At 35.8% G+C, this 26,655-nt stretch overlaps 1 protein-coding gene across 1 annotated transcript; it reads left to right on the forward strand.

The window, feature by feature from the left end:
• Positions 1 to 10,193: 10,193 nt before the first annotated feature.
• On the forward strand, positions 10,194 to 25,067 carry amrt (TM2 domain-containing protein 2 amaretto). The gene is made up of 4 exons (XM_081767708.1): positions 10,194 to 10,405; positions 22,141 to 22,231; positions 22,944 to 23,059; positions 24,280 to 25,067. Exons 1-4 carry the CDS (start codon positions 10,266 to 10,268, stop codon positions 24,491 to 24,493), a joined length of 561 nt encoding a protein of 186 aa, XP_081623834.1. The 5' UTR covers positions 10,194 to 10,265; the 3' UTR covers positions 24,494 to 25,067.
• The last annotated feature ends 1,588 nt before the right edge of the window (positions 25,068 to 26,655 follow it).

Raw genomic sequence — 26,655 nt, forward strand, 5'->3', positions numbered from 1 at the left:
TATATATATATATATATATATATATATAACACAAGCAGTAATAGGTTAACGGCTAGAAGTGAACATTGCCAGTTATTACATAAACACAAATTATGAGAGGAAATGAACACCAAGTTTTTTTTGTCGTCTACCCGGTTAAAGGGTTGCGCCCTTTCTTCGGGGAAGTGTTGTATTAGGAATGTAGAGACTACAAAATTGTGGTTGGTCTAAGGGGTTTTCCTTTATTCATTCATTATTTTAAGTAATTAACATATATACAATAAAGATAAGTTGAAACAGGTGACACAAAAACCTAATAATAATAATAATAATAATAATAATAATAATAACAAAGGTAATATGTGCATGGAGGCTATTAGAAATATGAAACAAGAAAATAACAAACTGTCAGTGCATGAAGGCTAAGTGCGTGAATATAATAACAAATAAGAAAAACAGGAACAGGAATTACAATTTAAAGAAATAATATTTAGAAATGATGATGAAAATGAGTATGAATTGTACTGGACGCCACAACACTAGGTTCTGTTAGTGAACGGATGCTGTTATCTTCTGTTCCTGAGGCTATTCAGGAACTGATGTAGACAGGGGAGGCCTATGTTAGTTGGTTATTACTGTGCATATGATGGATAGATGGAAGATGACAGATGGCGTGGATGATATATAGCAAATACTTCTGGGTCTCGATTGGCAGGATCCATTTGCAAGTGATACAGTGTAAGATAGTGTTGGAGCGGAGTGTCGACGTATCGTGGTGGTGCATCATTGTCTCGATCATATCGAAGTATATCCTGAAGCATGGGGTGTCGTAAATCAAAGCGTTTGGTGATGTAACGAATGCGAAGCTGTTCTAGATGAGTGAGCAGTGGTGGAAAGTCTATGAGATCGTAGAGAAGTCTGGTGGGGTTGGTAAGTGAATTCGATAGGCCAATCTAAAAGCATGCCGCTCCATTATAGACAATTGTTTATAAAATTTGTCGGGAACTGCGGCCCAAGCTGTATGGCCATAGGTTAAAGTAGTCCTCATAAAAGCTTTGTAAGTGTGGAGGACAGTAAGTGGTCGTAAACCCCAGCTGGTGCTAACTAAACGTTTAAGTAGATTTAGTCTGTTCTTAGCTTGGGTAACAATTTTCTTAAGATACGGAGTCCACATCAGCTTTGAGTCAAATATCACCCCAAGGTAAGTAAGAGATGATGTGAAAGGAACTGGCGTGTTGTCCACGTGAATATTTAATAAATTCGGATTGCGAAACACTCGGGATCGTCTACGTGGTGGTAGAAAGACTACAGATTTGTTTTTGCTGAGTCTCCAGACCTGACACCAACGGACAAATGTGTCGATAGCTGGCTGCATGATTCTATTAATACGCTGGATAGTGCGAGCTGTCGTGAGAAATGCTGTGTCATCGGCGAATTGGTAGACTTGGACGTGAGGAGTCAGTCTGAGATCAGCAACGTACAGTGAATATAACAAAGGAGACAGAGAAGAGCCTTGAGGTTCGCCAGAATGTAAGAATATGGGGTGTGATAAAGCGTTGTTAATAGAAATATATGCAAGACGTCCTGTTAAGAAAATATTGATTAATCGTATGTAAGATATGGGCAGCATATAGTTGTGTAATTTGTATATCAAGCCAGGATGCCAGACCTTATCAAATGCCTTTTCCAAATCAAACGTATGAACACCAAGACATCGTTTTCAGAGCATATCAAAAATACCTCGTTACTGGCTGTGGGTATTTGTATCGTTTTTTACTGTTTGGTATGAGTAAAGCTTTGCAAAATACATTTCGCATTTATGGTAAGTGACTAATAACATTCTATGTTTCTGTAATCGGTCTCAATAATATTATTGTGAATCATCTGACATCAGTTACACAGATAGCAGTGCTTCCATCTATTTTCTTTATTTGTTATTCTTGTGTCAGCACGTGTGAACAGAAGATAGCAGGACTGTTGCTTATGTAACTGTTGTCAGACGATTCACAGATTTACAACAATATTATTGTGATTAGTAACAGGAAACATAGAACATTATTCGTTACTTGGCACAAGTGCCAAATATATTTCGCAAAGCTTTGCTCATATTAAACGATAAATACCAATGCACATTCTCTCAGGTAGTAACGAGTTATTTCTGATATGCTCAGAAAGCGATGTGATTGGTGCTGAACCGCGACGTGTTCCTAGATTTGACAAAGCGAATTGGCTTCATTTTCGGCAAGACATCGAACACTCTCTTTCAAGTGTAGCAGCTCCAGCTACAGAACCTGAGTTGGCTTCGTGTCTTACTACTCTCACTGAGCCAATACGAACCAGTGCTCATCATAACATTCCAACTGTTCAAGTGACTCTCCACAAGCCAAAATTATCACCGACGTATGTCACTCTCATACATAAGGCTCGCCAACATCTCCGTGAATACCATCGAACAGGGAATGATGTCTATCTTCATCAACATCGCCAATGGCAACGAGCGGTTCATAATTATCTTGCTGCATATAAACGTCGCAGTTGGATTAAGACCTGTAATACCTTATCTGAGGAAGCACACCCATCACGCTATTGGAAGAAGTTTAATCAACTAACTGGCAAGAATACAACAACTTATCCTCTAATTTCAGATGGCACCCCTCTCTTCTCAGACCAAGAGAAAGCTAACGCTTTTGCTAGTCAGCTACAGACAGTTTTTACTCCAACAGCTGCCTCTAAGATCTCTGAACGGACAGACATCTCTTGCATTCCTGCTTTACAACCTTCTGCAGACCACGTCATTGATCTGGAACATCCACTCACCGCACCGATTACTACAGATGAACTTCACATTGCTCTCAGGCGGAAAAAGAACACAGCCCCTGGGGTTGATAACATTTGCTATCAACATATTAAAGAAGCCCCGCAATCACTTCTACTACTACTGGTGGTGATATACAACTTCATTCTCAGAACTGGTTTCTATCCCTCAGACTGGAATGTATCAAAAATTTGCATGTTCCATAGACCGAACAAGCCTGTACACTCTGTTTCCTCTTACAGACCAATTCAACTGACATCAGTATTCAGTAAAATTTTTGAGAAAATTCTTGTCTGCCGTCTTCATAAGTACCTTGAGACAACTACTCTACTACCCATCCATCAAGTAGGTTTTCGGCCTAACTTCTCCATAAATGACCAGCTACTTCGCCTCAGCACCATAATAACTAACCAGTATAATAAAGCCTTCCCTTCTTGCCTCATTCTTATGGATTTAGAAAAGACTTTTGATAAAGTTTGGCATTACGGCTTAATCAAAAAATTACAATCATTCAAGTTTCCACTTTGCTACTTGAGGATAGTATACTCTTTCCTTGCAAATCGCACTGCTTATGTTACAGTCGGCAATGCTATCCTATCTTGGCCTATCTTTCCGCTTACTGGGGTTCTTAAGGGTTCAGCTCTCAGCCCTTTATTGTATATCCTATACGCTTCTGATATCCCTGCAGTTCCACGCAATGTTTTTACTTTTCAATACGCAGACGACACAGCTTTTCTTGCTCTTGGTAAAACTATTCAACAACTTAATATTCTTTTACAAAGAACTCTCGATAATTACATCAAGTGGTGCAAGAGATGGCATTTATCCATTAATACAGAAAAGACTCAAGCAACCATATTCTTGCCTCCAAACAGACGTTCCCGAGTTTACAGAAATCCGAATCTTTTGCAAGTAACTGTTGATTGATACCGTGTACGCCCTACCCCTACTGCTACCTACCTAGGCGTGGTTTTCGAATCAAAACTCACTTGGAATGCTCACCTGAAAAAGCTAACAGCTAAGGCTAACATGCGGTTAAATCTATTGCGCCGTCTCACAGGCACGACTTGGGGTCTGAAAGCTGAAGTGATACTTCCTATAAGGCATTCCTCCGACCCATCCTCACTTTTGGACACACCGCCTGGAGCAATGCTACTGCGTCATATTACGAAAAACTCTGCATCTTGGAGCGACATGCTATTCGGCTGGCTTATCGTATTAAGCTTCCTTACCCTACATGGCTGACATATGAGTATATCGATTTTTCAAAAATCACGAAACACCTCGCAGAACTACGACTAAAGTATATCACTTCACGTATACAAACAGGTCATCCGCTATTCTTGGACATCCTGCAGACTGATGCTCTTACTGACGCTACATTTCTGTACAAACATTCGCCGTTAAACACCTTAGTATCTCTGTTTGTCCAAAATACACATCTGACTGCTGACGAACGGGAAATATATGACATTTACTTCATTAATGATCATCTTCCTCATATTTTTCCATATTAGCACTGAAATGCTCACTATTAACAAGGGCTTCCCCCTGTCCTCATCAGTCCCAAGTCGCCCCGGGACAGAAGATTTAACACTGCATCTGTCTTGCTAATTTAACTATGTATGTGTTGTGTTTGCACTTCATCTCATACCTCATCATCATTGCTCTAAGTTCTATTACATTTGTGATACATTTTGTTTTTCTATCATATTTATACTTTTGCACCTCGTATATATATATTTGCACATATGTGTTCTACTTTTGATTTATTATTATTATTATTATTATTATTATTATTATTATTATTATTATTATTATATTTATCAGTAACACCTAGTTTAGTATGCTCACTTTTTCCTCATGTCTATATAATTGCACTTTGACCATCTCACAGTGTTAACAATCAATGTAAATCTATAGGCATCTATGCCAAAGAGAGGGTGTAACCCTCTAATGACTGGGAGTAGGAGTATCACCTTGACCAAATCAGTTAATAATCGATGAATAAAGGATTAACCAGTTCACTTATAACCCTTTTCCCTTTCCCCTAAAAAAATGGTTGGTGCTGAATTAACACACAAGTAACACACTAAAGTGGTAGTCATTTTGTGTTATTTCAACACCTCATTTTTACAGTGTATGCTGCATTCTGATTATATGTAATTATTTATATTTAAACTTATTCTATTTTCCTCACACAGAAATTAATTGTTACGAATACTAAACTATTAATATTGCAAGTGGTGTCGAACAGTGCATGAACATTAATGGCTGTTATTGTTTCTCTTAATCGGTGCTTCTGTTTATAAGTATGGGCAGCTGAATTTAATAGCAACAAAACAACTGACGAGCGAAATTCGAAAGAGGAAGCAAAGACATAGTGCCGTGTAAATTAAATATTTTATACATTTTGGAATGAAATAATTTAGTTTCAATATTTATTTAGGAATTACGGGAGTAAATTTTGAATGTTAAATATGATTCAAGGGAATAATGTTCTTAAAGAGATGAAAATCCTAGTTTGTTGATGGCTCGACATTAGTTGTTAAGTGTGACGTATGAACATAATTTTTGGAAAATGAAATGAAATGAAATATTTGAGTTTTACGTCCTACGATTATGTCGGTTAGGCTAAAGGATATGGTGATTGCGAGAAATGAATGAAATGGTGGAATGAAGAAAGTGGGAGGAAATGGGAGAACCCGAGAAAATCCCCGAGCACGGTATTTGTCCACCACAAAGTCCACACGGCGCTAGCTGGGATCGAACCAGGATCCTCAAACACCGGAGGTGAACGCTCTACCACTGAGCCACCGCGCCCCCAACATAATTCTTGAATAAATATAATCGGTTTATGCGTCGGGACGAGTCCTGTTATCATTCGATTTAAGCTAAAATTACATTTTGGGCCATTTAACCTATGCAAAATTATTGATTGGAAATTTTGATAATGACAGTAGAAGCAATGAAGTAACGTAAGTGGGACTTCGTACGTGAATTTAAGTGTATGAACTTTACAGAAAGATGATGATTCGTTTGTAATAGTGTTATGTGGTGTTCTGACACAGACAGATAATTTTTATCAGTCATGGTAATATTCTGTGAGCACAACGAGGAAGTTTATTTGGGACTCGAACGATGGTGGATAGTTTAGCCGTATTATAAGGTAATCCCTAACCAGTTATTTACTTGACAGGGGATAGCTGCAGTAGAAATCTCAGGATGACTGATTAATACGTTTTGCAATTGTTTTTAAATACAAAGTTTTCTGTCTAGTTCTCAGTGGTGGCACTAGCGGCAGTGAAAAGTAAAACTAATCCTCGATAAAGAAAATTCCATAAATGTTAATATTTTTCTTGTGCATTTGAATAGTATGATGATGATGATTAGTAGCTAAATACCGGTAGCGTCATGCACTTCAGATTCATAGTGGGAACGTCTTATAGCTTCAATCGCGTGACAAATACAATTTCTCGATTTTCATAATAATCTAAATTCTTTGATTGATTATTAGATTTTGTAATTAATCAATACTAATGTACGAAATGAGCTTCGACGGTACCAACCATTCGCAGTTGCCTACCTCAGGAAACCTCTATTTTGCTACCATACGGTTCATGTAATATTTAGAAATGAACCAAGTTAAGAAATACAGATAATATCGTTGCTATCATATTGTCTGGTTAGTAGTGTTTGTTGTGCCATGCTGGAAATTGGGATCTATCTATAGTCAGCTCTTAGTATAACGCAGTGAAGAATGATTTTATTTTTAAGTTCAAGCCAATGCCTCACATTCCATATATATTTTTGCATGTAAATATATCATTCCTCTACTTTTTTTTGAATAATTATAGAATTTTCATAATAAGTAATATTTATTTGGAGAAGTAAATTGAGCTGGAAATACTGGTGTATTGTATCGCCAATGTCATAAGTCCATTGCTCTGGTCCTTCTTAACTCAAGATAATTAAGTTATTATTATTAGTAATAATGTATGGGTCCTTTAACTTTCGTGTGATGACATGACTGATATAAAACTTTGTAATATTCGTTAAAACAAGTAAGGATAGCGTAAGATGACATTTAAGCTAATCTTTTCTTAGAGACATTGCAAGACCACCCTGATGTAGAATATCCCTGTTTCTAAGCAGGCGCTAGCGCTACTTATATTACTAATGAATAAATTTTATTAGAACTAGTGTTTTATCTACATCCCCTAACATCTCCCAGCAACCCCTAAAATTTTGGGACACACCCCGGAAAAAATTCCTTACACCCCCAACTAGGGGGTGCAATATTTAAAAAATCATTCTCGTTCTACCTAAAGCGCTCCAGGACTTTGTAGAAAATATTTTAAATTACCTTTAGACAGAACACGAATTCCCGTTCTGCATAATCTTTGGAGATAGGGAATTCTATGCGAGGAGGAAATTTTTAGGGAAATGCAACACCGAAAAGCTTGACTGCTAGCATGTTTGTATGTAGATCGGAAGTCATGTATAAAATGGCTGTTGTAACGAGGGCGGGAACTAAATCCAAGCGGTCAAAATACAAGGGAAATTCTGACGACGACAAAATCACGGGAGTATATATTTTATATACCAGTGCACACCCTATATGATTATTTTTATCCTTCAATTGTTTTATATTCTAAAATGGTATCTGTATTTTTTCAACTGAAATAACTTTTTCTTTCTTTTAAAATGCCGAAAACTCAATAAAACGTAAAAATGTTATAATAAAAGGGCAGATAACCTTTAATTACTTTCACACATATCCACTTGAAAAGTTCTGGGTATTCCTATTTATTATACCTTTAATACATTTGAAATACGTTTAACATATTATAGTAAGATCATTTTAATTACGAAAAGTAACTGTGATGCTATTTGATTTTTAAAAAGTCGTTCTTGTGTGATAGCATATAGCAGTCTTTTATTTTGAATAATGTATGAATATTTATTTTAATTCTGAAATACTGATCAAGATTTTTTTTTAAAAAAAAAGCAAAGATTAAAATGTGAAATATATACTTATTATAACAGTCTTACGTCTTTTATTGGGTATTCAGCATTTTTTAAAAATGTTATTTCCGTAAAGTAAAGAATTTCAGATAACATTTTGGTTGCATAACAGTTGAAGAAAAAAATCATTCTTTTATTATTCTGCGCCTGTGATTCCTTCGCTTGAATTTAGTCCGCTTTGTCTGAATTTTCTATGGGGTTTATTCCTCTTGAATTTTGTCCTACATTCGTAATAATCTGTTTGGTAATTCTAACAGAGACTGTAAGAAGAATAACTATTTCTTCAAGTTTCATCATAAATTTTAGATGCTATTCTTCTTGTTCTTCCTTGAAAAATGACGAGGATACAGTTCTTTATCTGCAGTGTTATTCACATCTACTTTGGTAAAGATGAATATGATTAAAAAAAATACTTGCGGGCAAATGGAAAATTGATAGTCTCAGTTGCAAGAAAGCCGTTTGACTGAAACTCCCGTTGTAACTGAATCGAACATAAAATAAACTTAATTCGACATAATATCAAATTATTTCACATCAAGATATTATTCATTGTTTCAGTAGTTCATCTCTAACATGCTAACAAGGGAAGAGAGGGAGTGGAAGATGGTTTCTATACCAATCGAAAGCACTAATGAACGCCTATTACGAAACTGTAATAAAAAGTCTCCAAATGCATATGCTGTGCGAGTTATATGAACACACAAGGTGTCCAGAAAATCCGTTTCCACCCCTTAAAAACGCAAATGATGAGACAGATGCCAAAACAGGGAAACATGTGTTTGATCATTTTAAAAGTACAATGTACCAAAGCAAAAAATGTTGTCCGAGGACCATCCGTAGGGTCCCAGGCGGGGTCCAACTCAAAAATTGCAGAGCTCCTTTGTGGCTAAGCGGTTAGAGTACGCGCCTTTGGTGTGGGAGACCCGGGTTCAATTCCCGGAGGAAGCTCATGTGGTTTGGATTCCATGTTAACCAGTAGGTTCACGTCTCATATAGCCTCGCTGCTGAAAGGGACGTTAAAATCAAATTCAAATCAAATCAATCAAAAATTGCAAAAGATAGGGAGGTCAAGAAGAAGCATATCGTTGGAAAGCTGTTGGGAAATGAAAGAGTACGAAACAAGTCTTGACTCTCTAAAATTACCCTGTATAAGATGGCCTCCGTTCAAAATGTCAGCAAAAACATTGTAAAGTCTATGTCCACCCCCACCAAAAAAAAAAAAAAAATGAAGCGGTGAGAGAGATATCAAAACAAGAAAACACGTGTGTCATCTTTTCAAAAGTACAATGGTTGAAAGTAAAAATATTTGTCCCAGGGTCCCAGCTGGGGTCCTACTCAAAATTTTCAAATGGCAAGGGGTCAAGTAGTACATCATTTAAAACTGTTGTTAAATGAAAACAGATGGAACAAGTCTGAACTCTCTACGATAAGACTGTGCAAACATCTTGCGTTTTAGTTCATCTTTCTGTAGCCGCGTTTTAGTCTATTTTCACTTTAATAATGAGAAGTACCCGAAGAGGCACACAATCCGTATGCAAAGTTTGAATCTGATATAGGAAAAGCTAAAGGCGTGGAAAATTTTGAAATTTCTCTTATGAAAAAAATGAAAATTCCTTCCCTTCCAATCCCGCGCCGCCAAGTTGACCATCCGGTTCCAAAACGCATCTGAGGTGTTCTTTTGGGTCCATTCTTGAGTTGACTAATAAAAAATCCGTCTTCAATACCTGTTATAAAACCTAAATAAGTGGTCAAAGACGATACTACGCCATACAGAAGTTGCCAAAAATTCTAAAAGGGTTAAAGTGAATAAAGTGAAAGAAGATGCTTTGTTAATTTGTTCGTGCACAGGGATTGAAAATCGCCGTTTCTTTACCATCTACAGTTTAATACTGCTCAACGGTGTACGGAAGTTAACTCAAGCAATTGAAATGTCGGCCGGAAGTTGATGAAAAAAGAAGAAGGAGTTCGACAGTGGCCGTTATGGCGAGTTCCTCGTGTGTTGGTACTCTATGAGAAAGAGAATTGAGTGGGATCTCCCATACACTTACTCTTTTTTTATACTTACACGTTCATACATCCTCTTCTTTTTTCTAGTCATTGTTCTTTTTTCATTTTACACTTTCCATATTCCTCTAACATTTTGCCCTGTTCAACTTGGCTTTCAGTACTCTTTCACTGTCTGAACTTCTTTTCTAATTTTTACCTTTTTCTGACTTTGACCTTTTTCCCCAATTGTGTCCTTTTTTTTCAATTGTGTCCTGTATTTTAGTCAATTTTGTTCCTGAATCATAAATCCTCTGTGTGAGGTACAATTGACAATTTTGCATTCTTAGCACGTATGACTAGCGAGCTGGTGCACATATTTATTTACCGGTAATGGTCACTGACTAGACAAGACAAAAGAAGAAAAATGGTGCATGAATACATAATTTAAAACTGTGAAATGAAAACATTACGTTGGTGTTCATTCTGCTTTTGTGTAATTTTCTATCTGTGCTACCTTTTTCCATATTATGGCGTGAAAAGTAATGGATCAGCAACAATTGACAATCCATTAAGCCCACTAGTGAACTGTTCATATTTGTAAGTGGATTGTGTGACGTTTACATGATTTTAGTTTTTGAAAACTGTGTGTGTAAATTTATTTTACATGGTCTACCTGAAGTAATAGGTTAAGTTCTAGCTTCTTTTGTCTCAGTCATCTTGCAGATTGACGAGCTATCGATCACGAGGAAATGATTAGATATCTATACTTTTTCAGTACAATTGTCTCGTATTTACAAAATAAAGTTAACTATTTGACATCTCTTACTTGATGCTTCACAAATTGGAAATATGAATGTCTAATGACGATAAGAAAACTATTTTGGAGACGTTCTAGAACAAAGGTCCCCTTTCACATTTAGCTGTAAATAAGACAGAAAACAACGTGCCCTGTGGGACTCTAACCCGCCTTCACTCGCTAACGCTCGTTCGGCATACTATGTGATTTATATATTAAACTTCGGGACAGAGAGGGACCAACCTAGCCACTGACCTATATAGGGGGATCTAGGTTTTAGAACATTCCTAACTATTTTTAACCCCTTCGGGATCCTATGGTACAGTTTGTACCATACGCATTTTTCATGGTAATTGCGTTATTTCTCTTCTATTTGAGCTTTTTCGTCCGGTTTTTTTTTTCCTCCAAGTCCAGAGGCCTTGTAGAAGACTTTACGTATGGTTTCAGACCGTCCTGCGTCCAGACATAGGAGGTGATGATGTCATAAGTCAAAAATTTCTTTTTTCATTTTCTAAGCGTATGTTCAATATTTTTTGGTGGGCTTATTTTTCTACGTAGAAGATTGAAATTTTGCACAAACATTCAGTCCACCGAGTAGTATTTACCAAATTTTTTGTTTACCAGTACTAAAACAGGGGGGGGGGGAACCAGAGGGGCAAAGGGGTGAAAAAAGGGATATTTTTACCCCCAAAATCCCGTTTTTCGTCATTTTCCCGCCTCACATACATGATGGGGACACTTGAGTCATACCGTCTAATAGGCAGTTCCATTCTGAAGAGAATGACGGTCAAATCATTGTCCTAGGGTAATTAGGGACGTCTCAGGGATTTTTTGAAAAATATACTTCTATATAGGGAAAAATGGGACATGATGGGTATTTTTTTTTTGGCGGGCTTACTTTTGCACCTAGAAGATTGAAATTGTGCACAAACATTTAGCCTACCTAGTAGTATTTATCAGATTTTTTTCAGATCTCTGCATTAAAACACGGGGAAAAAACTGAAAAAAGGGATTTTTTGACCAAATAATCCCGTTTTTCAGGATTTTCCCGCCTCACATACATGATGGAGACACGTGAGCCATAGCGCCTGAAAGGCAGTTCCATTCTGAAAAGAATGACGGTCAAATTATTATTCTAGGGTAATTAGGGACGTCTCAGTGAATTTTTTTCAAAATATACTTCTGTATAGGGTAAAATGGGGAAATTTCTGAATTTTTTTTTTCTGGTGGGTCTATTTTTGCACCTAGAAGTTTGAAATTGTGCACAAACATTCAGTCCACCGAGTGGTATTTAACGGATTTTTTTTTTTTTAGATTTCTGCGTTAAAACAGGGGGGGGGGGTCCAGAGGTACTAAAAGTTGAAAAAAGGGATTTTTAGACCAAAAAAAATCCTTTTTTCTGGAATTTCCCTCCTTAGACACATGTTGGAGACATGTGAATGGTACCGCCTGAAAGGCAGTTCTATTCAGAAGAGAATACGGGCGACACATGACCCTAGGGTAATTAGGGATGTCTCAGGAATTTTTTTCCATGAGATCATAGTGTTTTGTGGTAATTTGGGGCATTGTGGGAAATTTTGATAAAATTTCTCCCTCCCTTACTATTCAAGATAAAAACTTGAAATTTGGCACACACGTTCAGTATACCAAGTAATATTTCTCAGATTTTTTTTAGATGGCTACGTTCACACAGGGGGGGGGGGCAAAGTTCGAGAAAAAACATTTTCCCTCCGAAACTTTCACTTTGACATTTTTTCCCCGCTTCTGATATATGGTATGAGCATGCAAGTGGTACCATTTGAAAGCCACCTCTATTCTGAAGAGAATGAGGTATGAACCATGATCCTAGGATAAATAGTGACGATACAGTAGTTGCTTGACTGAAAGTCTAAAAAATAGCCCAAAAAGCCAGGATCCGGAAAGGGTTAAATCGTTGGCTTTTGTATTGCAGAATATGTCCAGCAGGTTAAGACTTAGGTTAGCTTACGGTAGGGTAGGGAAGGCTCAAGAACACAGGTCCCCCTATTTTGATTAGTAGCTAGCAGGGTTGGCTGGTTTAAACCAAAAGGCGAAAAATGTTCGTAAAACTAAGTGTTCGTAAAATCTTGATGGACAGACATTTGTGAGTTACCACGTTTCACTCCTGTATATTATTCGTATTATATTCAGACCTAAATTCCTTATTAATTTCTCGAAGGGATTATACTACAAAAGCAACTTCTATTTTTGTATAAGTTTATGAATGTTTCTTTGTGTGATTTTTTTGTAGTTTGCTATTATTATTATGGAGTTGCAATCAAAGAAAAATTCTAAATATTGTTTCGTTCTAATAATGTTTACTATCGATAAATTACATCAAAATGCCGTACTTTTTTTTGGGGGGGGGGGGCGTCATACAAACCGCACGAGAGGCATTTTTGAAATCAGAAGTATCTCTGGTATCTATTTATGTATAAATGGGTCAAAGTGGACTCAAATAATTTGTATTTTTAATCACTTTTAGTACTGATACGCAAATTAAGTTGTCGTATTTCTTTAACTTGGAATAATAAAAGTCGTAGTGAAACTTGGACAAAATTAGTTCTTTGTACTCTGCAGTATTTTGAAATTGTCCATATGTAGATCTGTATAATGGTTTCACTTGTGCAACTATTTATCTTTTTGTCCTTTTGAAATGACTCTTGACAATCATATTAACAAGTATGTAAAGATCAGTACAACTTATTTTTATCAGGAGTCCTTCGTGGGTGAGTCGGCAGACGTACCGCAGTTGTGGCCAATTAGTCCCGGTTTCGAGTCCAAATAAAGGACAGTTTCCCTCAGATGTAAGTCGAGAAGCGATTGGGTTCCGCTTTAAGCGTATGTGACCCCTTCCAACATAACCCGGTTGTTGTATAATAACACAAAGGCAAAACACTTATTTTTGTCCATATGTGATATAAATACATAGAGCAAATTATTTAAACCAAAAAACCTGGTTAAAACAAAAAAAAAGTTTAAACGAAAAACATTTTTTTTTGTTTGTTTTTTTCAATAGAAACCATGGTTTTTGCCAACCCTGTAACTAAGGGATATTCTGATCTCATAATGCAATGACTATTACTTAATAAAGGACAAACTAAGATTTATTGTTACAAGAGAAAAAAAAAAAAACTACAACGACAGAGCTCCCCTTCCCGCACGGCGAGTAAAAAGACTGAAGCACACATTGAAAATGGTAATACAAAAAAATAGGTTTAAAATTTTGTCTTAATTTTAGTTCTCAATTCCGATGTTATCTTCACTAGTCTTTTCACAACAATTTCGACACAACAGAACAAATTTTAATGCACCTCTTAAATTTCCAAAGAATAATATTGTTAAGGTTAGAGTTAGTTTTGTACAGTATGAACTCTGTTTAGTTAATCCGATTCTTAGCGCAAGTGCATTCTTAAAATTTTGAAGATTTCGAGTTACATAAGACAAAATACAATTCCAGTTATATCCACTTGACTTATAAATAATAATAAATTATTGTGTTGCCCAAATTAAACTTTGTCACAGTTTAGTATTAAATTTCACAATTGATCTTTAGCTTTTATTACATCATTCGAATAGAAAGGGGGTTGTAAAATTCCTTGGCCTGCTGACATACAATATGAATGAAAAAAAAAAGGAACTATTACAAACTTACACATCATAAATATTACTTTGATTCAAAATGTAAATACAATTTTCTTCCAACAGCTTTCCTAATGGCGGAGCACCCTTTGAAAGTGGCAGCGGTGGAGATAGAGATTGGCAGGGCCCACAGAAACACTGAAAAAGTCAAATATAATTCTCTTTGAGCGGGCAACCTGTCCGTCTCAGGCGCAACACGTCTCTGAACACTACATTCTTCAGATGTTTAACTATTTTCGCCCACGGCCCATTAAATTGCAGCTTCTCTAGTCTCACTTATTTATAACAATTTTCAACTAATTATATCTGCCAATTCATATTTCTTGCGTTACGGGCGCGAGAGAATAAGCTTAATGTAATCCCATTATTGAAAGCCTGAACATTAATAACATGTCAGCAGGGGAAAGAGAGCAATGAACGAACTAAACATCACCCCGGATTATCCCACTATATGTAGAAATCACTGGGAGAATCCTAATACCCAACGACACGGCCAACTTCGAACCTTGTACACAATCATTAACACTACTAAAACTAACCTAACCATTATAACTAACAAAGAGAAAATAAATTATCATAAACAAAATTAAATCTGACATGGAGAGGTGTTAGCCTATTATTAAATTAAACGTTTTAAGTTCTGATAAAGTAAGTGAAATGGGAGTGAAGGGAGAGGAAGGACGAATTGTATCACCCAGGCGACTGAGGATCCATGCTTGACTGGAAATTAGTTACTTTAAGCGATCATGGTTTTAGATTACCTTACTTGGAAGAAACTTAACTATTTTTACATTAGCCATTGTAAAAGTAATTTACAATAAACAGGTTTAATTACATTAATCTTTGCCCCCTTTTCTTAAATATAAAAATTCCGAAAACTGAAAATTTTAAAAGTTCATAGTTCCGATTTTGAGGGAATTTTTAATTTTTTTTTAAAACTTAGCCACCAATTGATCCGGATTGAAAGAAAAATTTAACCAACCATAGTAAATTTCTTTTAGGAGTCCTACGCCTGGAACCTTCCGAGTCACATAGCCTTCTTAACTTCGAAGCCTGCTTCTCAAAATATCTAAGGTAGCTACATCCCAATTTAAAACAAGAGACTGTTGTTACCTGGGAGGTCTTGAATGTGCGTTTCAGTCCTGAATCTCAGCATTCCTCTGGACAGCAAACTCCATCATGGGCGATACACGTGCATAGTTGTAGGGAAGAGGAGTTCGGTTCGAATTTTCTAATTTTACACACTTAACTCACATCATAACAGTCTTCTCGGCTTCCTCACCCGCCTGCCGTTTTTTACATACTATTAAACCTGTAGTTCACATACTTTGTTCAGTTATTGCATTGCTTTTTATCAAATTCTTTTCTGCGCCAAGTATTTAACTGATAGTTCTACGCCATTATAAGGTATATTACATTCTGTTCTCTTTGTTCCCAGCGAAAAATAGCTTCACTTCACCCCCTTTCAATCCGATTGGTGCGATGATTACTACCGGATAAATTTTAAATTTTATTAATCGTTACTTTCTTTTACGTTAATTATTCTATACCTTTTTGTACTAACATTAACTTGTTATCTAATCTGAATTTGTTGGAAAGAAATAAAATATATTTTTCTCACCTACGATTGATACTTCTCGTAATTAAAATTTATTTTGATTGTCCTCTTGCTTTCCTCTTTTATTTCTCCCCTACACGGCAGTACCATCGCAATCTGCGAGGACTATAAACAAACTCTCAATGTTGCTTTGGGTCGAACTCGAAGAAGGGCGCCATTTTGGGTCCTCAAATTCCCTACAATCTTTTATTAATTTTAATCATTATACATGAGCGGAAAAGACTGTCTCACTATTGTGAAATAAAGTAACATATTTCTTCCGTGGATGTTACAAATTTATACCTCCATAAAATGAGATAACACTCAAAATTTTGCCCATTTCACCACATTTGGTTCGGATGCAACTCTCTTATTAGTTTCCGCTCTACATTTCTCTGTTTCCGTCTACTACTGCAGCATACACGTCTTAGATTCCTTAATAAGACAGTGGGCTTCAAACACTGCCATATTATGCTTTATTGCCTGTTGACATAATATCGCATCAATACGTGAACTCATATAATCCAGAGCCTTTGGCGTGGGAGGCCCGGGTTCGATTCCCGGTGGAGCTCATGTTCAGATTTCACGTTAAACAGTAGGTCCCGTCTCATACAGCCTCGCTGCCGAAAGGGACGTTTTTTACGGGGAAGAAAATTAAAATCACCAACTAAAACAAAGTTTTTCGTTCACAAATAAATAATATCAGCAATTAAACGGATTTAACTTATTAATGATAGACTTTCTTTTATTACTCTTAAGAATCGGTGGTGTGTTATTCATATTCCCAATGTACACACCCCAGAAGAAGATACAGATGACGATATAAAAGACAGTTTTTACGAAGGAGTAGATCGGATATTTGACCAAGTCCCGGGATGCCATATGAAAATTATATTAGGGGATTTCAATGCGAAGGTAGAACAAGAGGATATTTTCAAACCGATTGTAGGAAATGAAAGTCTACCTAAAGAAAGTATTGTAGACTCGTGAACTTTGCAACATCCAAAAACCTTATCGTGAAGAGTACAAAATTCCCATATTAGGACCTTCATAAATATACTTGCACCTCACCAGATAGAAAAACACATAAATTGATCATGTTTTAGTACATAGAAGAAGACAGTCTAGCATAACTGATGTTTGGTCGTTAAGAGGAGTTGACTGTGACAGCGATCACTACCTAGTAGCAGCTATAATAAGAAAGAGATTATCGTTGAATAAAGAAAATATTCAATATCTGAAAACAGAGAGATTTAACTCAAAGAAATTAGAGGAGAGTCAGGTCAGATAAGAATACCAAATTGAAATGTCGCATAGATTCTCGGTTTTAGAAGGTTCGGAGTGCACTAGTGTTAGATTGCAAAGGCAATATATTTGAACCACTAGAACAAGAGATAAAGAAAGTGATAGAGGTAATAAGGGGGCAACAACGAAGTTGTAGTGTGAATTACTCGATGGAACTGAAGAGAAGATTGGAGAAGGACAAATTAAAATTGAAAACATCATTTTTTAATGCTGATGTGAAAGCCATGTTCCCAAGTTTAGGAAGAAAGAACATAATGAAGGGATTACAGAACAGATGAAAGATAATAGGGTTAATAGCTGGAGTGGGGAAGGTCTGAAAGAGGCCCTAGACCTCATGTGGAAGAACAGTTAAATTGCATAATAGATGATAAATTGGTTAAAATTAAGGAGGGGCAGAGCATAGGTTCAAAATTGAGTGGGCATTGGCCGAAATTGCCATGCGTGATTGGGAGAAAAAGAATTAAAAGGAGGTGACAAATTAGTGATCTGTAGGAATATGGAAGAGGACACGAAGACAACTGGAGAAATTTGTGTAAGAATTGAAGATAAAGAAACAGGCATAGAACTAGAATTGACAGTAGAAAATGAAGAGATATATGCGTTCTTAGACATGAAGTTAAGGAAGAAGGAAGGAAAGATACACATGAAGTGGTACCAGAAGAGTTGTGCGTCGGGAAACTACTGTCATGTGAGGACTGATGTGAATATTCAACGAAAATAAACTTCATTAATAACATGGAGAAAAAGATTAGGCAGACGAACAGCGAAAGAAGAAAAACAGAGGAGGAGATAGAGGCCTTCCATGAGCAGTTCGAGAGAAGTGGATATGAAAGGAAACTAAGATATAAAGGGAAAGGAAGAAAAGAAGGAAGACTGGAAGGAGAAAAAGGAAAGAAAAATGTGGTGGGGGGTAGAGAGTATGGGGAAGAGACGGAAGTCAAAAGAATGTTTAACAAGATTGGAGGTACATCTACGTATAGAAAAGGAAGCAGGAGGTTACTGAAGGTACTAAGGGAGAAGCGAAGAAGAGAAGAAGGGAATAATGGTGAAAGGAGTAATATATAGGATCCAGTGCAGTGAGTGTGATACATATTGTATTTGGGAAACGGGAAAGAGATTAAAAGAGCGAATAAACAACATAAGAACGAAATTAGAGAGAGACAGAAATGCTGTCTACAGGCCCATAAGAGACACGGGACAGTCTGTTAATTGGAGTGAAGTAGAAGTGCTGGGCCAAGAGGAGAGAAAGTTAGTCAGAAAATGGAAAGAATCAAGATTTATTGAAATAGAAGGCGACAGAGGTATGCACTGGAACTCTGAACTTAAAGCTGATGAACAGCGAGATAAGTTATTCAGGAGGCTTAAAGATTACATAAGTTAATTGTAGAGGTTTATTTTTGCAAATTTAATATTATTACTTATTTATTTATATATATATATTCATTATTTATATTATATAATTAATTTCATATTTAAAGAAGTTAATTGTACAGCTTATTTTGTTAATGAAATTAGGCCTAGTTGTATAGAAATGAACGTATATGTCAACAGGGGGGAGAATAACGACTTTGTGTGTGTCAGAGAGAGAGATGTAAGGTAATTGGCTGTAGTAGCCTATAGTAACCAATCAGGAATAAGGAATTTTTTTGCTGTCTCATATTAAATCTGCCATTACCTGTATATTCATACTGATTGATGAAGCCGAAGTGGATAGCTGGCGAAACTGTTATACGTTAATAACTTTTACAATAAAGTATTGTTTTGCTCAGCGAGTAGCCTAAATCAAAATTTAATAATACTAGGGATGTGCACGAGTCGAGATTTAAGCCTATTTCAACTGTCTCAAGAAAATGTCTCGAAATTCGAGTCGAGACAAAATATACGAGTTAAAATATACGCACATATCAGCCAGAACATTATGACTACCTACCTAATTGTCAGTACCTAAATGTCCACCTTTGGCACGGATAACAACGGCGACGCGTCTTGGCGTGGACGCAGTGATCCTTGGTAGATCGCTGGAGAGAGTTAGCACCACATGTGCACACACAGGTTACCTTATACCCGTAAATTCCGGGGAGTGAGGCGATGCGCTCTGACGTCACGTTCAATCACATTCCAGATGTGTTCGATTGGGTTCAGATCCGGCGAGTTGGGGGGACAGCACATCACTTGAAACTCGCCCCTGCGTTCCTCGAACCACTCCATCACACTCCTAGCCTTGTGACATGGTGCCTTGGTCGAGCTCCACTAGACAATTGGATGCTCACATGAGTGTTCCCCAGAGTATAATTAAGCCGCCGCCAGCTTGACTCCGTCCCGCAGTACAGGTGTCAAGGAGCTGTTCCCTTGGAACACGACGGATTCGTACTCTCCCATCTTCATGATGAAGAAAGTATCGGAATTCATCAGACAATGCAACGCTCTGCCACTGCGCCAAGGTCCAGTAGTGATGGTCACGTGTTCATTTCAGTCGTAGTTGCCGATATCGTGATTCAAAATATTATTTAAAATTATAGAAAGATTTTCGAGTCGAGTCGAAATTTTTACGAGCACTCGACTCGACTTCGAGTCGAGAAATACGTTTGTCTCAACTCATTCCGAAATAATACTTTCGACACAGTGGTTGTTTTCAAATATATAGGCTTAATATTAACAGACCAAAATCATATTCACGAAGAAATTAAATGTCGGCAAAAATCAGGGAATTTGTGCTATTCAGTTTAAATCTTCTGTCTTCGGAAATTACTGTCGAGGAATTTGAAGCTTAAAATATATAAATCGATAATCATGCCTGTTGTCCAGTATGGGGCGAAACATGTCGCTTACTCTGAGGGAAGAACAGACTGATAGTATTTTAGAACAAGATCCTAACACGAATATTCGGACGCAAGAGGAACAGGAGTGTGGAATGGCGGAAACTTCATAATTTATACTGTGTACCAAACATTGTTAGGGTCATCAAGTCCAGGAGGCTCAGGTAAGCAGGTTATGTAGCCAGAATGGAACAAAATAGGAACGCTTTCAAAATTTTAGTAAGTCCAATCGAAAAACGATCATTAGGAAGACCTAGGCGCAGATGGGAAGACAATATTAAGATGGATTTTGCAGGGATAGGAATACAAAGTAGAAAGTGGATTCATTGGCTAAGGACAGAAGTCAGTGGAGAGCCTTTGTGAACGCGACATTGAACTTTCGGGTTCCACAGGCTGTAGAGTTAGTTACTTAATTTCTTTCTTGAAGAAAATAGTTTTCCAGTGTATTTCCTGCGCTGTTCATAATCCCAAAAACTACGGCAGACAGTCGTAAACAGTCGCACTTGGAAGTATATTCACTCTGATTACCAGTTAAAATGGTTACACCGGAATAGTTTCTGTTTCATCCCTCGTTGAAAAGGGGAGAAACCGCTGCAGGAAATGTCCTGTTCGACATTCCAGTGGTTATTTCTATTTATTCCCAGGAATCAGGAACACGCACATTTTTTGTCTCTTTAGCTGATTCTTCCGAGATAAACCGAACAAAGAAAAATTCAGATGATGGGTGTGGCAGATGTCAAATCTTCAAAAAAATGAAAGTTGTAATGAACAAAACAAGTTCTTCTGAAACCTATAGTTCGTACAAATCTGTAGTCTTGCGAAAAAGGAAGTTTGACAAACATTTTCTGAGTATGCTAATGATTGTAATTTCAGATTAGGGGTGTATGAAGCGAATTTCTGTAAGGGATGTCAATCGAAGTTCGGGGGAGTATAGAAATATCTCTAGTCAGAAGTATGTAAGTAGGATTATTTTGTATTTTCTTCAGCCACTAAAAAAGGATAGTGGCTTTGTTATACGTATCAAAGACTAAATTCTAAGTGATTAACGGAATCCAATAAGGTTGTTAAATTGCGCTTAAGATTCCCTTTAAACAAGCACGTAGGCATGTGAATAGCGTAACCGCCTCTGGCGCGGGAGACTCAGTTTCAATTCCCAGCGGGAGGTCATTTGGTTCGGATCCCATATTAAGCTGTAGGTCCACGTCTTATATAGCCTCGCTACTGAAAGGAAGCTACACTTAAATTAAATTCAGATAAACAAGATCATATTCAAGTAATGAGCACTTTATTGATACTCTTTTCTTTGTTCAATTTAATTTTTGTGATATGATACTACCATTACACTGTTACTGTTGTAATTTAGATTAATAAAGCTGTATTTAAGCCTAATCTTCATATCAACCATTATTCACCTTGCAATTTAACCTTGATTCACATCATATTTACATAAGAGTAGTGAAAAGATTTAAAGAGCAATGCATTGTACAGTATTAGCAGTGATGTACAAATACATTGTAAGTACGAACAAGAATGATTAATTATGTTTTATTAATGAAGTTCACTTACGTTATTAGGATCAGTAATTTAATCTTGATCAAGACTCACTGAATAAAAGATGAAACTATATTATTAAACTTTGTAACACCACAGAAAATTACCAACTCCACTTGGTTTGAGTATGCTGTATTGTTCATACTGTTACAGAAGACTTTTTCAGCAATTTTTTCATAGTTGCAAGAAATATGCTAATAGTGATTGGCTTCTTTGAATTATAATGCTGGCGATTTTGCATATATGTTTGTATTTTGTATATATATTTTTCTTATTTTCTCGATCAGTTTATCACTGTATTTTTCTAGTGGATATTTCAGTTCTTGGGAATTTTTGTAGTCTTGAAGAAGTTAATGAAATCTAATATCTGTTATAAAGATATTAAAGAAGTAACATGTAATTATCCACTCAATTTACTATTCGAAAGGTGATTTCTGCTCTGATGAAGACATCCAGAATTGTATGAGATATCAAAGTTATAAGGGTTCTAAATAAAAATGCACAGAGGAATTTATTTCATTTTTGTTATACATAATTGCTATTACACTGAATAAGGAAGCTTTAACTTATTAAGAAATGGTAATGTTAGTTATTTATTACTTCACAGACCGTGGGATTTCCTCGAATGTGAACAACCGTATGATCATAATGGAAATGCTACGGCCAAGGAAGAGGAGAACGGACGTGGATGTGTGAAGGTATTGCATGGATGTGTATAAAATTTATTATTGTTACTTTTATTCCAAGCTTCGCTTAAAATGCTCCTCCACCTCTATCTCATTTAGAAGACCTCGGAGTTAGGTTCATAGATTTACAGTGTGGATAGGAAATATTCAGGGACTTCGAACCAAAGTCAAGATCGGGACCATAACAGAGAGTACCAAGGGTGGATGTAATCAATATTTTGTTATTTAATCGTCCATAAAATATAAAAATATTAAAAGAATAAATAAATAATTGTTTTGCCAAAGAAGCTTCAAAATTACTAGTTCATCATTAGACACGTTTATTTCTTATCAGCCAGAAAGTATCATATGGAACATCAGTAAATTTGATTTTCATTGCCACTTTAACAAAGTAATGCAAGAGGAAATTCTGGGAAATGAGATCGGTTGCACGTGAATTGCCTGAATCAGCAGAGGGAAGATGTCAGGAATAGCGGAACACCACAGTTAATACTACATCAAATATTAGACGCTATAATTAGGAGAGCACGTATACAAATAATTATAAATGCATCAGTTCCTATTTTTAAGTAATTAAGTATTACTGAAGAAGAGATCAGAGTATGTAAAGGTTAATAATGCTTTGGTGACACCAGATACTTAAGGTAAGGAATTCAATTCATTATTCAATATGTATCCTATAGGATCCTTAGGTAAATATAAAGTTTTTGGTTCTTGTTTTCAGTTTGGAGGTACTCGATATGAGGATGTAGAGAAAGCCAAAGTAAGATGCAAGGTACTTGAGGGGATCCAATGTAGGGGAAATACGACATTTCTTAAGGATGGAATTCCATGTGTTCGGTAAGTAAACTCCGTACAAGAGTCAACTTTACTCTTTGTGAATAAAATGATCGCCAAATGTAGGGATGGTTACATTTTAGAACAGGGCATAATTGTGTAATGCAACACAAAATCAATTTACAACGCAGATACTCGTTTCCAGATCTCAGACGTGCATATCATATTCAGGTATTCCGTATTTTGGTTTAAGTTAACGTAGATTCTGATGACACGTAATCAAATTCATAGTTTCTAAGATGTTACGTATTTATCTGTGTGCTCACGTTGTGATTTATTGAGCTATCATAGGTGTGCATTTAATTGTATGAATAGCCTGCTGGATACAAATAAAACTTACAAACTGTGCTTCCCCCGTTTTGACTTTAAAATACCGACATTAATAACTACTGAAGTACTAACACGCTGAAGCATCCGAATCTGCCATTCCTGATTTGTATCTATATTAAAATTCTGTTGTGTGAAATCACAGACTTTTAATAAAACGAAACATAATTTATAGCTATATTATGAGAAGACAACCTAGAAGTAATTATTTCCTAATACCTTTGACATGATAATTACTCATATTGAATTCAATCTATATTTACCATCATTTAAAGAATTTCTGTCGATTATTTCCGAATAGTGTATGAATATTTTTTCTACGTATACTCATTTCGACTGATACGGCTAAAATTGCGTTTATTACATTACAAAGTACATTTTGAAATTAAGTGTGTTGTTGGAAGAAAAATTAAGTTAACACAGGTTGAAGGAAGGAAAAATAAATGAATTAAAGTCAGGAATTTTGATGTTTTTCCCAGATGCGTGATATAAACTTGTAAGTTGCATCATATATATAAAGAGTATATGGTGTCTAATAGAATAATTTAGAATTGATCCATGTTATATTAAGGGTAGTGCTGGAATTTACTTAAAAAAAAAAAACCGTACAAGTAAACAATGCTCGATTTATAAGAAGGGGGTATTGTGATTTTTTTTTTTCCTCTGAAACTATTTTGTACTTCTGTTTCAACCGCCTATTCAGGACTGGCATTTTCTTTACTGAAAGTAGTGAAGTGGATATTTAGTGTGTATTAGATCTTGAAGTATCTGTCTGTAGATACCGTTTCTCCAACTTTCCCATATATCTGAGTGTAGAAAACATTACGATTTGTATTGGCTAAAGAAAAAAGGAGAATTGGGTATAGTATATTTACAAAGTCTTCTTTCCTTTTTAGGTACACAGGGCACTTCTTTGTGACAACTTTAATCTACAGTATTCTGCTAGGGTTTTTGGGAATGGATAGATTTTGTCTTGGTCAAACTGGAACGGCAGTGGGAAAGTTGCTGACTTTGGGTGGGGTTGGAATATGGTGGATAGTTGATGTAGTGTTATTAGTTACAAATGGACTACCCCCAGAAGATGGAAGTAATTGGAATATTTATGTATGATAAATACTGTTATCTATCTCCTTCATGAGAGCAGTGAAATGTGTATGGACTTGTGGTAGACCAAAAGTGTAAACGAGCGGTTTTCTTTCATTAATTTCAGTTGACATGTATAAAGAGTGAATACTTTTAGACTTAATGTTGGAAATAAAGTCCAAAGACTATAACTAATGTATGTAATGTTTGGCTGTGAACAATTACTGGTTATTAATAAATAATGTAATTAGTAGGTTGTACTTAAATTTTGTATATAAGCAATGGTATTGTTAAATATAATTCTTGATTGATTTTTATTAAAAGTGATAACTACGAAATCCTTGTCCGTATTTATTCAATCAATGTGAATAGTTATTTCAAGCTTTTATTATAAAAAGGTATACAGCAACGTGATGCATTGTAAACTGCAAACACACAGAAAACACAGGAAGGTTGTCGTACCATTTTGATATATATTTTTTTAAATACTTATCCGGTATAAAATTCTTCGCACCTTCTTTCTTCCGTATCGAAATAATACTATGGCTTACGAACCCGAAGATTCCTCGACGCTGAAAAAAGTCCTATCTTGTCAATTAAATCTGAAGTTTTATTCTCACCCTTCTTAAGGACTTCCCCTATTATCTTCCACACCCTTAGTCTATCTAATGGTTTCTGTCAAGCGGTATGCCAAATGTAATTTAATAATTTATACAAAATACAGCTATATTAATATGGATGTTATATACGGCAATCATATATACTGCTGTAAATGAAAACTGCAACCGAATGTTGAGCTAGTCTCTTTCTTATTCTTTCAACAAAATGATAATTGATTACTGTCAATCGGTAAGGTATTTCTATACTTTTCCTTCCACTAATGCAAAGTCCATATAATAGTATCAAATTCCATATAATGTACCTCATAAAACCCAACCTGCTTCGAACTGAAAAAATGTAAGCAGTATAGAAATATAATGAAGCTATATTTTTTATGTAACGTACCTACTACCCGATATAAGTTCAGACTTCGGTATCGTTCCTGGGAAAGGGAGTGTTTAAAACTCCCTCCATATTTTATAATTAATAACAAAGGCAGGTATGGGTCTATCAAAAGGAATATATATTCTAACTGGGTTAACCAATCCCCATAAACTATCGCAAATACGATAAATTCCGTTCTCTTGTAAAGACTGCAAAGTGAATTGATTAGCATACATAAATATATCTATAAATCTAAAAACACAGTGGATTCTAATTGAGGAAAAAGAAAAACTATATCTATGTGATTTAATAGCAATTTATATGATTAAATATCAAAATTGAGTAGATCCAACAATAACTTTGACGTTATCTTGTTCAAATAGGACCTTACAAAAAGCCTGAAGGGCTGGTTCTACATCTCACTTAAAAAAATATATATATACAAATTGGTCCCAATTATCTTACAAATTAAATATTTTAAACAATAGCGATATATTATGTAAATTTTACAACTTACCAATACTGCAGATTAAATAAGTACGTAATATATGAAAACTGTGCCAACTTACTTGCTTCACACTTAACACCACCAAAGATTTTAATTTAAATATCACATCTTTTAATTTTCCACACATAACTATAACTTTTAAGAAACGTATACCATATGGAACTAGGATGAACTACACATGAGTTGAATACACAAATAAACAACCATACACTTAACTTTTATGATTATATTGTGTTTTATAAATTTGACTTCCATTCCATATCACAAACGTAGACCCGAAGGTAACCATGAACTAGTACAGTAATTCGACGTACTCTATTATCAAGGTCAGATGTTCCCAGTTTGAAATATAGCTTCATTATGACGCTCGCCTGTTATACACCAAATCATGTACAAGATAGTTCATCATAACGCCGCTAATGGCGCTACTAGTTTTCCACTAATCGTAACAGGAATATTTTTTTTTCGAATAAACATGTAAGTCATTACATCAACTAACACCCCCCCTTAAAATCATTATGATTTTCCGGAAGGATGATAGTCTAGTTGTCAACATTAGTCATAATTAACCCAAGAATCGATTCTACTAATACTAATTCCAATTCATTCTACCATTCATTCCAAATAATATATAAAGAAAATAAAAATATCCCCCTAATAATCCATTCACGCAAACATTCATTCATCCTTACATTCT

Source organism: Thermobia domestica, chromosome 1 (assembly GCF_964235325.1).
Source record: "Thermobia domestica chromosome 1, izTheDome1.hap1.1, whole genome shotgun sequence".
NCBI lineage: Eukaryota > Metazoa > Arthropoda > Insecta > Zygentoma > Lepismatidae > Thermobia > Thermobia domestica.

Bases quoted from the DNA above. Each gene is read 5' to 3' on its own strand.
- amrt (XM_081767708.1), top strand. From the start codon at position 10,266: ATGAAAACATTACGTTGGTGTTCATTCTGCTTTTGTGTAATTTTCTAT. The intron at 22,232-22,943 runs GTATTGCATGGA...TCTTGTTTTCAG, and splicing joins ACGGACGTGGATGTGTGAAG to TTTGGAGGTACTCGATATGA. The intron at 23,060-24,279 runs GTAAGTAAACTC...TTTCCTTTTTAG, and splicing joins GATGGAATTCCATGTGTTCG to GTACACAGGGCACTTCTTTG.